The following is a 12,399-nucleotide window of genomic DNA, read 5'->3' as shown; positions in this document are numbered from 1 at the left end:
TCCTCTGCTCCGTTGCCTGTCTCTCCTCTGCTCCGCTGTCTGTCTCTCCTCTGCTCCGCTGTGTGTCTCTCCTCTGCTCCACCGTGTGTCTCTCCTCTGCTCCGCTGCCTGTCTCTCCTCTGCTCCGCCGTCTGTCTCTCCTCTGTTCTGCCGTCTGTCTCTCCTCTGCTCCGCTGTCTGTCTCTCCTCTGCTCCACCGTGTGTCTCTCCTCTGCTCCGCTGTCTGTCTCTCCTCTGCTCTGCCATCTGTCTCTCCTCTGCTCCGCTGTCTGTCTCTTCTCTGCTCCACCGTGTGTCTCTCCTCTGCTCCACCGTTTTTCTCTCCTCTGCTCCGCTGTCTGTCTCTCCTCTGCTCCACCGTGTGTCTCTCCTCTGCTCCGCCGTCTGTCTCTCCTCTGCTCCGCTGTCTGTCTCTCCTCTGCTCCACCGTGTGTCTCTCCTCTGCTCCGCTGCCTGTCTCTCCTCTGCTCCGCTGTCTGTCTCTCCTCTGCTCCGCTGCCTGTCTCTCTTCTGCTCCGCTGTTTGTCTCTCCTCTGTTCTGCCGTCTGTCTCTCCTCTGCTCCGCCGTCTGTCTCTCCTCTGCTCTGCCGTCTGTCTCTCCTCTGCTCCGCTGTCTGTCTCTCCTCTGCTCCGCCGTGTGTCTCTCCTCTGCTCCGCTGTCTGTCTCTCCTCTGCTCTGCCATCTGTCTCTCCTCTGCTCCGCCGTGTGTCTCTCCTCTGCTCCGCTGTCTGTCTCTCCTCTGCTCCACCGTGTGTCTCTCCTCTGCTCCACCGTGTGTCTCTCCTCTGCTCCGCCGTCTGTCTCTCCTCTGCTCCGCTGTCTGTCTCTCCTCTGCTCCACCGTGTGTCTCTCCTCTGCTCCACCGTGTGTCTCTCCTCTGCTCCGCCGTCTGTCTCTCCTCTGCTCCGCCGTCTGTCTCTCCTCTGCTCCGCTGTCTGTCTCTCCTCTGCTCCGCCGTGTGTCTCTCCTCTGCTCCGCTGTCTGTCTCTCCTCTGCTCCACCGTGTGTCTCTCCTCTGCTCCGCTGTCTGTCTCTCCTCTGCTCCGCCGTGTGTCTCTCCTCTGCTCCGCTGTCTGTCTCTCCTCTGCTCCGCTGTCTGTCTCTCCTCTGCTCTGCCATCTGTCTCTCCTCTGCTCCGCTGTCTGTCTCTCCTCTGCTCCGCTGTCTGTCTCTCCTCTGCTCCGCTGTCTGTCTCTCCTCTGCTCCGCTGTCTGTCTCTCCTCTGCTCTGCCATCTGTCTCTCCTCTGCTCCGCTGTCTGTCTCTCCTCTGCTCCACCGTGTGTCGCTCCTCTGCTCCGCTGTCTGTCTCTCCTCTGCTCTGCCATCTGTCTCTCCTCTGCTCCGCTGTCTGTCTCTCCTCTGCTCCGCCGTGTGTCTCTCCTCTGCTCTGCCATCTGTCTCTCCTCTGCTCCGCCGTGTGTCTCTCCTCTGCTCCACCGTGTGTCAGCAAAATGACAGCAAAAGGCAGTAGAGACTCTCACACTGAGCTGCAATGAAACGGGTGCAAATTAGGTAAATAACTTAAATAAACCTATTTTGTTTCTTTTCAGAGGGGCAGGCTGCCCCTCCAAGGCATCACAACCTTACGGAAGTCCAAACGACTGGTTTAAAGACACAGTTTCTGAATACGAGCTGTGTGCATTTCTTCATGGACTTAGTGTATTAATACTTTCACAGTATTTATATAGCACCTACTGCTTTATAATCAAAAAAGAAATGGTAGTCTCCCTTTCTACAATATGGGACCTTTAAAGTAAAAGTCGTGGTTTGGTCCCTCTGACTGATCTGGACCTTTTCTGTAATCTTTGATTTTTGCTGAAATATTGGATCATTTGAACATTTATTGAAATGAAAGCATGTGAGAAGTTTAGAGGGAAAAATCACTATTTGGTGGAGCTGTTAACAACTCATAGACATGTGAAATGTGACCCCGACTACACACTGCTTTTTGTAAGACGTCAAAAGTTTTTGACTTTTGACGTCTTACAAAAAGCAGTGTGTAGTCGGGGTTTTCATCTTCTCGAAGTTGTACAGTACGTATTTGAATAAATGTCACTTTCCACCACTGGGCAACATTCAGTTTCATGTAACCCTGCTCTGTTGCAGTGAAGTTGTGATTTTGTGCATCTGTATCGTGTCAGAGGGATGGATGCAGCTGATGACATGGATGAAGATGAACTTCTGGACTACAACGTTCAGATGAGCATTCAGGAGTCGTGTCAGAGAGGACACCTGGTGGCGTCAGGGAGGTACAACAACAACAAACACAAACTTCATCAGTCATCATCAGTCTGGCATTTTCTTTAAAATGTGTGTTTCTCTTCCCCTCTGTATGCTTAGGAGAGAGGCTCTGAAGCTTGTGGATGCCATTGAACGAGGTAAATGTCACATATATTTCTTATATCGCACTTTACAATGGCAAAGATAAAAATGCAACATTAAAGGATAAGGCTGGTAGTTTCCCATACTTTTCTTCTTGTCAACAAATCAAGTATTATCAAGTATTGTGTGTGTATCAAAGCCAGATATATCTTATTCCTCCGTTGTTGTCCAGAAACTATTAAAAACACGTCAGTGAGTCACACCGCTGCACTGGGTGACATGTTCCTTCATCAGGGTTTGATCTCATTAGTTTGTTTAGAAACGGCTCCAAAGACTAATAACAGTGATCAGGTTTTCAGTCCCTGGAAAGTATTTCTGTGTCAGGAAGAGACCAGCGTGTATGCACAAGGACGCCGCTCTGCTGACTTGTTGTGTTACATATCACAAAGTCTTGACTTTGTACCAAACTTCTTTGAGAAATTTGCAATATCTGGGTCAGAGTCTGATCGATCTTTACTGTTAACTGTAAAGAGAAGCCCGTCCTCACACAGTCACGGTGGCCTCTTCCTGACATGGAAATACTTCCAGAGACTCAAAACATGATCACTGTTATTACACTTTGGAGCCGTTTCTAAATAAACTAACAGGAACATGTCATTCAGTGCAGCGGTGTGACTCACTGACGTGTTTTTAATAAGATATATCAGGCTTTGATACACACACAATACTTGTTAGTAGATCAGTTCATTGTTGGTTTGGATCCATTTTGGCTCCCATCACTTACATTTGTTGAAAATAAGAAAAAGATAGAAAATCACCAGCTTTATCCTTTAATGGTTTATACTGGGGGTTGATGGCACAGATGAAGGGAAACAGTTTTTACTGGGTTTTCGTCCCCGTGTGTTTGATTTTTCTCTGCATGTTGCTCTGATGACCAAAACTGTCCCATAAATCCAACCGTCACGAGGCTTCAGCTGAACTGAATTTTCAAATCCAAAAGAAGACAGAAATAAGCTCATTATGAGCAAAGTGTAAAAAAGATATAAAGATTTAAACGTAGTGACTTTATTTCGCCAAAACAAAAAAAACCCTAAGCCACAGTGAGGGGCTGTTACCAAGATATGTGATTGACACGTCGTCATGCGGCGGCTCCACGAAGTAAATCAAACATCTGCAGACTTGCGCTTAAGATGTATTTATTTACCACCGTGTACCAGTAAAGCTTTTGCTATACACACACTTACATCTATAACTTGCATGAAAACAAACAAAAAAGGCTTAAAGATTAGCCTCTAAACGGCGGCAAAAAACTGTGTGCTTCTCCCGGTAAGCAGCACACCTGAGGAGTAATCGCCTCTTCTTCTACATATGCATTTCCATATGCTGCTGTCCAATATGCCACCTACTGTGGCAACCAGGGAATGACCTTAACACACACATAGATACAAATGGCTCTAACAATAAAGATAAGATATACTGGAGAGCATATTTCAGCTAAGACATATAAGAAAAAACACATACTGCAGCTTTAATTTCTTCTTTTTTTTCACAAATGTAACATAAACTAAACATGACAACAGCCAACAAGGTTATTATACTGTTATATTAAAGCAGCAGTGATGACAAGCTCTATCTAACTCCACCTTTCCTCCATAGTTGTTGTGGTTTGTTCAGAGTCTGTGTCTGACCGCTATTCACGGGATTAATTGCAATTTGTGGACACACAGAGTTCAGGAAGCAACGTGGCTGTTGGGAAATGTGGTCCTGGTTTACAACAGATGCAGATCACGACAGCATTGTTCTTTCTTGAAACTGTCTCTGCAGGCGATTTGTTGGCGCTGCAGGAGCTCTGTGATTTCCCAGCAGCCTTCAGTCAGGTGGACGAGCGCGGCCTGTATCCTCTGCACAGGGCGGCGGTTCAACCTCTGGTCTCGGTCCTGGAGATGGTGCTGTACGGTGGGTAAGAGGTCCAAACTTTTACTTCATAGTCAGATGTGAAAAAGAAGAAGAGAACAGCTGCTTTTAATGATGCAGGTTTTAATTTGACATTAAAAAGTAATTTGGGCTCCATGTTTCAGTTTATCTCCACCTGCAGCTCAGTGCAGAAATAAATAGAATATAAATAATTAGAATAAAAACAAAAACCCTTCAGTCAAGATCTCCGCACACCACAAATGAAGTCTCAGTTTATTGAAGCTTCACAGGAAGAAGGAAAAGCATCTCTTGCTAAAAGACTTGCTTTCAGTTCTTCCAACTTTAGGTTGGGAGTTGTCTTACTGGTACATCAGAGATAAGATGTATTACCTTGAAACTCAGAAGACTGATTGTCTTACACAGATCAAAGTTGTTATTTTCTGCAGACGCACATAATTCAAGCTTACTCCTCCTATAGTAGCCAAGTAAAAGGGCAACATTATAAATTATACTCAAGTTTCATTTGGGTTACTTACTTGAACGTGAAAAGATTAAAGGATACACACACATGTAATCAATAGCCTTTTATCTTTTTCTCTCACAGGACACTGAACATCTCTCATCATGTGATGTCAGAGGGAACATTTTCAAACACTAGATGGCAGCACAACCAGACTTTTTCTGTTTACTTTTTGCTGAATGTTACGGAGCCTGAAGGGGCCACAGAGAATAAAAAAGTTGTGCTCTCAAATTATTAATTAGTGCTCTTAATTTAATAATTTTGCCAGTCAGCCAGAGGTTTGAAGAAGACGTTTTCCCTGTAACATCACTTACTGATCCAGCTGGATCGAAGGCGGTTCAGTCAAAGGTTTGGACTCATGTTCACAACCCTGAAGCTGTGTTTACATGAACTGGATGAAATCTGCACACTGTTGTACTTAAAGTAGATCCACATATCTTAGTCCAAGATCAAAGTAAAACCTTATTCAATCCAAGCGATCCACAGTGAAATGGATTTATTTATTAATTAAATTGAGAGCATGAATTATTAAATCGAGAGCATGAATTATTTATTTTTTTCTCCATGACCCCTCCCGGTCTCCGTAGATTGTTGACATCCTGGCAGGATGAATATGTTTCATTATATATATATATATATATATACTTGGAAGGCATAAAAACATATTTACACCTACAAAAGCACAACAAGATCTAGTACATTAATAATGTATACAAATATTCATGCATATTCATCATAAAGACATAATATAATCTGCTGCACAAGCATTTGTGTCTACACCTCTTTGTCTTTTTAGATTAAATTTTCTTGACATTGAATTGTTTAATTTCATTTTATTAATAGTAGAAATAATAATTTAATTGGTTCCTTTTAATTTATATTCAAAATACAATAAATCCTTATTTGTGAAATATAAAGAAACATGAATATAATCTAGACGTATCTGTGTTTTTCCACTATTTAATGTGTTTTTTATCAGCATCTTCAGGCTTTCAATAACTGCTGTTTGCCGACAGTCTCATTAAAGTCAGAATTTATTGGCACAGAAGTGTCGGTCCAGTGAAATAATGTGTAACTTCTGTTGTTTGCTTCAGCGTCTTTCAGCCTGACTCTGGAGGAGAAGTCTTTGGAGGGGGAGACCTTTCTGACTTTAGCAGTGAACGCCGGTTTGGTGGAGAACGTGAAGATGCTGCTGGACCACGGAGCCTCTCCTCACAACACCAACAGCAACAACGAATCTCCTCTGCTTCTAGGTCAGACCACCGCCCCCCCTTTTTTGGTGTATTCCTGACTTGTGGCGGTGCCTGAGAGAAAACCTCTGGGGAGGTTTTGTCCATCTTCAATCTCTCGTGTCCTCTGTGCAGCAGTCCGAGCCGGATCTTGCCAGATGGTTTCCAGTCTGATGGCTGCAGGAGCTCAGGTGGAGCAGGTGTGTCTGAAGAGGTGGACGGCCATGCACGAGGCCTCCAGGGCCGGCTGGGCTCCTGTTATGAAGCTCCTGCTGCAGAACGGAGGTCAGGTCACAAAGACAGACCAGCATGGAGTGACTCCTCTGGGCATCGCTGCAGAGTACAGCCACCCTGAAGTCCTGGAGCTCCTCATCAAATATGGTGAACCAATAATACAACAGCAGTCAGGTGTCCATATGAACAGTGAAAGAGGTTTTCCTCGCTGTAATCATTCCTCCTGTTCATACTGGATATTAAAAGATCCTTCAAATGTGCTTTTAATGGAAGTGATGGAGGCCAAAACCCACAGTGTGTCCACACAGTCATTTAAAAGTCTGTGTGAAGCTTATATTCAGCTTCATCAGTCTGAGTTAGTCATATCAAGTGGATATCTGACACATTTACAGTCTTTTTAGCATCAAATTCCCTCTTTGTGTTTCCTCAGACAGTGTTTCCCTGTTGAGCTGCAGGTGGAAGTATAGTAACAAAAAGAGGAACTTTGACACTAAAAAGACTGTAACGTTGAAAGATATCTACTTGATTTGACTTATTTGGACGCTGAAGCTTCATATTAGCTTCAGATAAACTTTTAAATACATTTTTGCACAGAAGGAGGACTGTGGATTTTGTCCTCCATCACTTCCATTGTAAGGTCATTATGAAGGGATCTTCTAATGGTCAGTATGAACAAGAGGAATGATTACAGCAAGAAAAACTGGTTTAATGTTCATTTGGGCTCCTGACTGTTGTTTTAAGATTGAAAAAGTGTATGTCCTCATATGTTTCCATTATTGTCTATTTGTTGTGTTTAAATACATTTTATGTCTGAGCAGTGATGCGATAAGTAGGCTGTTTTTGATCTTAACAGTGGATGAAATTCAAAGTTGTGAACCCACAGATATTTCTCATCAGCTCTATGAAGCTTTTTAGTCTCTTTTAGCCTCCAGGTTTTGGTTTTATGAACTTTTACTGCATGGATTAGTCATTACAGTAAAAGTACGGAGCTGTAGGTGGCCTAAAGGTTAGAGAAGCGAGCTTGGGATGCTGGTTCAATCCCTGAAAATTAAAAAGCAGCACCTGTCCTCCCTCGTTACCAGCACTGAGGTGCCTTTGAGTAAGGCTCTTAACCCCAACTACTCTGCTCAGGGGTCGGCAGGTCAGACTGTGGTTGTAGTTGGCAGCTTTCAGGTGTCGATGTAATCAGGCCGTTCCTGCTAAAGAGAGGCTGCCTCTCAGTGAAACCTCTCTGAATAAATAAAGGTTTAAAAAAAATAGTCTCAGCTTGTTTTAAGCAAACAAGCTCTGATAAACACACAGCCCTGTGTCAAAAGGCAGATAAATAGAGAGATTTTGTGTGGAGCAAAACATTAATAGAAAATAAAAACTGATTGTGACTCAGTCTGTCTGTTGATGTCTTCAGATTAGAAACAGTTTGTTCTTATGTGGCACTGAAGTCACAGCAAAAGAGACGAAGTTTACCAGACTGGACGATGAGAAAAATTTAAAAAATTTCAAACACCCACATCTTTCAAACTTCAGTTTGTAGCTCAGGCTTTGTGTTATAAATTATTTGTAGTCCCCAAATCCGAACTGAGTTAACCCTGATTACATCACTGTGACATCATCAGGGTTATTTTTTCAGACTTGACAAAGCTCTTCCTGAGCCAGAGAAGATATTACAATATACTGTAAGATATGCAAAAATTGGTGGTTTGCCCTTTAAGAAATAGATTGCAAATGCCACAGATCAATGAAACCATCCAGGTTACTGTTAAAACTGTTTGCTATCTTTGTTTTTCTGCTTTTCCATGAAGGCGCTGATGTAAACGCCCAGGCGCCCAATGGTGACAGCGTCCTGTACGACGCTGCAGGTTCGGGGAACCCAGACTGTATCGACATCCTGCTGCAACACGGAGCAAATCCCAACATCCACAACCTGAGCTCCCAGCTGCCCATCCACCGAGCGGCCTACGAGGGACACTACCTGTGAGTAGGTCGATGTTACAGACGTTCACACGGGTTGGTTGTTCTTGAATGACATACATCACGAGGTCAGGGTTGATCCTACAAGAGGAAGTCTAGTCTGTTGAATGTTCAGACTGGCTGGATTTCATGTATGTTAGTCTCTGATGTTTTGCAGTTCTTTTACAATGATCTACACATTTTCTCTATAAGAGCTTTGAGGATTTTCATCCCAATCACCACTCAACGTGCTCTGCGACTGTCGGGCCAAAGCCCCGTCCATTCCGCCGCCGACGGAGGCCACAGCCACTGCCTGGAGCTCCTGCTGGAGGAAGGCTTCGACGTCAACGCGCTGTTAGCTCCTCACATCTCTGAAAACTATGGAGACATGAGGAGAAGCCCGCTGTACTTCACCGTCTCCAACGGGGACGCCGCATGTACCGAGATACTGCTGAAGTCTGGAGCCAAACATGATCTGGACCCGCTGCGCTGCCTCCTGGTGGCGGTCCGGTCGGGGCGCTACGAGATCGTGAAGCTGCTGCTGGCGGCCAAAGCAGACGTGAACTGTTACTTCACGGTGGTGAATGACACCGTGTTCCCAACGGCGCTGCAGTACTGTCTGAGGGACGAGGTGATGATGAGGCTGCTGCTCAACAACGGCTACGACGCCGAGAAGTGTTTCCGTTGTAACCATTACGGTTACTGGGACCACCTGAGTGAGTCTTTTTGCGCACAACGTCAGGAGAAAAAACTTGCTGTGAGTTTTTTTTATTTATTTATTTTTTTACTGAAGAATTAACACGAACATTTACCTGACATATCTTTTGTTTTATTGTTGTTTATCATGGATTTATTCAAGCTGCAAAGACTGAAAACTGAAATTATATTTATATTATTTATGAACACCTGACTTTTGTGGTAGTTGTATTTTCCTTTCCTTCCTGTATTTTGGATTGTTATGCTACTTGACAATAAACCTGATTCTGAGTCTGTATGTGTCGAATCGTCTTCTGTCCAGTTTTGTGATTTCATCAGCGTCTCCTGGCTGGTGAACCTGGTTGGCAGCGTCGTCTCGATCCTCCTCGACTACGTCGGTCAAGTTTCTCTCTGCCGCAGGATGACGAAGATCCTGGAGAAACACAAGGAGTGGCCTCACATTCAAAGGACCACATGTGAGTTAAAAATAATTCGATCAAACACTGATTGAGCCAAAGAGCTGCAGACACACCTGCTCTTCCTGCTCTATTGGTAGAACGTAACATGTTTCCTGTTCTCTGTGATGCAGGTAACCCTCGCTCTCTGTCCCAGCTGTGCAGAGTGGTGATCAGGAAACACCTGAGCTGCAGTGACGTGATGTCTGTTCATCTGCCCAACAGGCTGAAGGACTACCTGCTGTTCAAAGAGAACGACCTGTACGCCAAAATCATCTGCAGGGAAAACTGAAGGATTTCTCTCTGATCTACCGAGTCTTAAATGTTTCTTTACTTCTGTGTAACAGGTCTATTCAAAAAGCTATTCTAGATCCAAACAGAAGATTTGTTGATAAGAAGAAAAACAGTAAATCGCCGGCCAAATCATTAAATAATTAAACATTAAATGGTTGATTTTGCACCAACAGAATATGTGAAAATATGATTAAGTGTACTTTAAAAACCGATAAAGGAAATTAGAAATAAAGACGTGCCTGCTTCTGCTGACATACCAAAAACAAATAAAGGTTTCAGTCACTATTTGAGAATTTAGAATATTATCAGTATTTAGAAATATGTTTCTTTTATCACATGTCTAACAGTTGTAAATACATTTGTACTGTATTTAATTAAACTTTTGTGCTATTATGATTCATTGCCTGCAAACCATGATTTTTTTTGTGTTTATTCACTGGATAAGTAAAACTTTGACTTGTTGGTGGCACCAGAGGAAAAGTCAGAGGATCACTAAAGTCCTTATAATCCATCCTCTGGGCATCATGTGTTTCTGTACCAAGTTTCATTACAATCCATTCAGCAGCTGTTGAGATATTTCAGCCTGAACCAAACTGGTGGACCAACTGACCAGCATTGCCGTTCCTGGAGCCTTCTGAGTGTCTAGTTGGGGTTTTACTCCCATCTTGTGGCCTGTAGCTGAACATAATCAGCTCTGACTGTAACGTTCAGCTGCTGATCACATGCTGAGCACATGTAGTATGTGGTATTTAGGATTTAGTGGCATCTAGTGGTGAAGTTGCAGATTGCAACCAACTGAATACTCCCCTCAGTGTTTGGTTTGTCCGTTCTGGGCTACTGTAGAAACATGGTGGCCTCCGTGGAAGACGACCTGCTCCATATATAGATATAAAGGCTCATTCTAAGGTAAAGAAAACACAATTCTTATTTTCAGGTGTTTATACACTAATTAAAACATCATAATCCTGCCAAGTCTGTTCTGCTAGATGCCACTAAATTCTACACACTGCACCTTTAAGTGTTGTTGACATGTTGTCAGTATGTTTTTATGAAATTGTGTTAATAAGTAAATTTGATTTAATGTAAAGATTGGACACCTTTCCATAAAGGTAAAATGTCTATAACAGGAAGTACAGCGATTGTCTTATTTTACAAACTGAACTGGGCTTTACTTCCTGTTTACTGTTCCTGGAAGGTACGCATGTTCTTTGCTGTCTGTATTTTTGCTGTAAATGAGAAGTTACTTAAAGACACGTGAAGTCAGTGTACTAACATCGTTATGTTTTAGAGCTTTTCATGCATAAATCTCCTAATCTGGACAGAAGCGTGTCGCGGCATGTGTGTTGCAGGGCTGCTGTGTTGTTTGCTGTTGAGAGCGTGTTTGCTAGCGTGGAGCATCTAGTGACTTTACTCATGATGTTACACACAGAGAATATTTATGTAAGAGAAACCCTGTGAATGCTTTGTGTCTTCACAACTACAGCTGCTGTTGCTGCTGGTTGGGAAATAAATTGCTTAAAGACAGTCAGGGGAAAGTTTGTCCTTATCTTCTACACAACACAACACACCAGAGTCACAGTCAGACCAACTACACACACTGACAATGAACCAGTGGTGGAAGAAGTATTCAGATCCTTTACTTAAGTAAAAGTACCAATACAGCAATGTAAAAATACTCCATTACAAGTCCTGCATGAAAAGTCCTACTACAGTAAAAGTACATAAGTATTATGAGCTTGATGTAGTTAAAGTATTGCAGTAAAAGTACATAAGTATTATGAGCTTGATGTAGTTAAAGTATTGCAGTAAAAGTACATAAGTATTATGAGCTTGATGTAGTTAAAGTATTGCAGTAAAAGTAGTGGTTTGGTCCCTCTGACTGATATATTATTATATATGACATCATTAGATTATTAATAGTGAAGCATCAGTGTTAGAGCAGCATGTTACTGTTGTAGCTGCTGGAGGTGGAGCTAGTTTACACTACTTTATATACAGTTAGCTAGTTTAGTCCAGTGGTTCCCAACCTAGGGGTCGGGCCCCTCCAAAGGGTCAGCAGATAAATCTGAGGGGTGGTGAGATGATTAATGGGAGAGGAAAGAAGAAAAAACAAAGTTCTGATACACAAATCTGTTTTCAGTTTTTGGACTTTTTCTCTAATCTTTGATTTTTGCTGAAATATTGGATCATTTGAACATTTATTGAAATGAAAGCATGTGAGAAGTTTAGAGGGAAAAATCACTATTTGGTGGAGCTGTTAACAACTCATAGACATGTGAAATGTGACCCCGACTACACACTGCTTTTTGTAAGACGTCAAAAGACAAAAAGGTTGGAAACCACTGGTTTCATCTTTAACAATGTGTTGTATTTTAAAAGCTTGTTATATAATCCATTGTGTCAAATCTTCATCTGAAAAGTAACTAAAGCTGTCAAATAAATGTAGTGGAGTAGAAAGTACAATATTTCCCTCTGAAATGTAGAAAGTAGCATCACATGGAAATACTCAAGTTAAGTACAAGTACCTCAAAACTGTACTTAAATACAGTACTTGAGTAAATGTACTTAGTTACTTTCCACCACTGCAGTGAACACAGAGAGGAAGCAGACAGACAGTGAAAGCAGATTGACTCTAAATTTAACCTCCTGACGTGCAGAGACGACAACAACAACAACGACGTGGCTTCACATTCTGGCAGGTCACCGGAGAACCTGATAACAGTCGGAGGTCACGTTGTTTTGAACGACCTCCAAACTGTTGACACCAACTGGAAGTCAGGTCTGAT

General features: G+C 42.9%; 1 protein-coding gene across 6 annotated transcripts in view; it reads left to right on the top strand.

Annotated features, from left to right (window-relative positions):
• asb15a (ankyrin repeat and SOCS box containing 15a) overlaps nt 1-11,137 on the top strand; it is a 31,361-nt gene extending 20,224 nt beyond the window's left edge. For 2 of the 6 annotated variants that reach the window (XM_067590881.1, XM_067590883.1), the window contains exons 3-11: nt 2,144-2,251; nt 2,343-2,380; nt 4,149-4,280; nt 5,853-6,011; nt 6,123-6,368; nt 8,021-8,192; nt 8,382-8,925; nt 9,187-9,340; nt 9,454-11,137. In XM_067590881.1, coding sequence (XP_067446982.1) covers nt 2,148-2,251; nt 2,343-2,380; nt 4,149-4,280; nt 5,853-6,011; nt 6,123-6,368; nt 8,021-8,192; nt 8,382-8,925; nt 9,187-9,340; nt 9,454-9,611 — 1,707 coding nt within the window. In that variant the 5' untranslated portion in view covers nt 2,144-2,147 and the 3' untranslated portion in view covers nt 9,612-11,137. Of the gene's footprint in view, nt 1-2,028; nt 2,252-2,342; nt 2,381-4,148; nt 4,285-5,852; nt 6,012-6,122; nt 6,369-8,020; nt 8,193-8,381; nt 8,926-9,186; nt 9,341-9,453 lie in introns of those variants that run through there. The other 4 variants (XM_067590884.1, XM_067590882.1, XM_067590885.1 and 1 more) reach the window with 4 other exon arrangements.
• The last annotated feature ends 1,262 nt before the right edge of the window (nt 11,138-12,399 follow it).

This window comes from Thunnus thynnus, chromosome 5 (genome assembly GCF_963924715.1).
Source record: "Thunnus thynnus chromosome 5, fThuThy2.1, whole genome shotgun sequence".
NCBI classification, from domain to species: Eukaryota; Metazoa; Chordata; class Actinopteri; order Scombriformes; family Scombridae; genus Thunnus; species Thunnus thynnus.
Note: the sequence above shows the minus strand (reverse complement) of the source record. Positions and strands in the feature narration are given on the sequence as shown.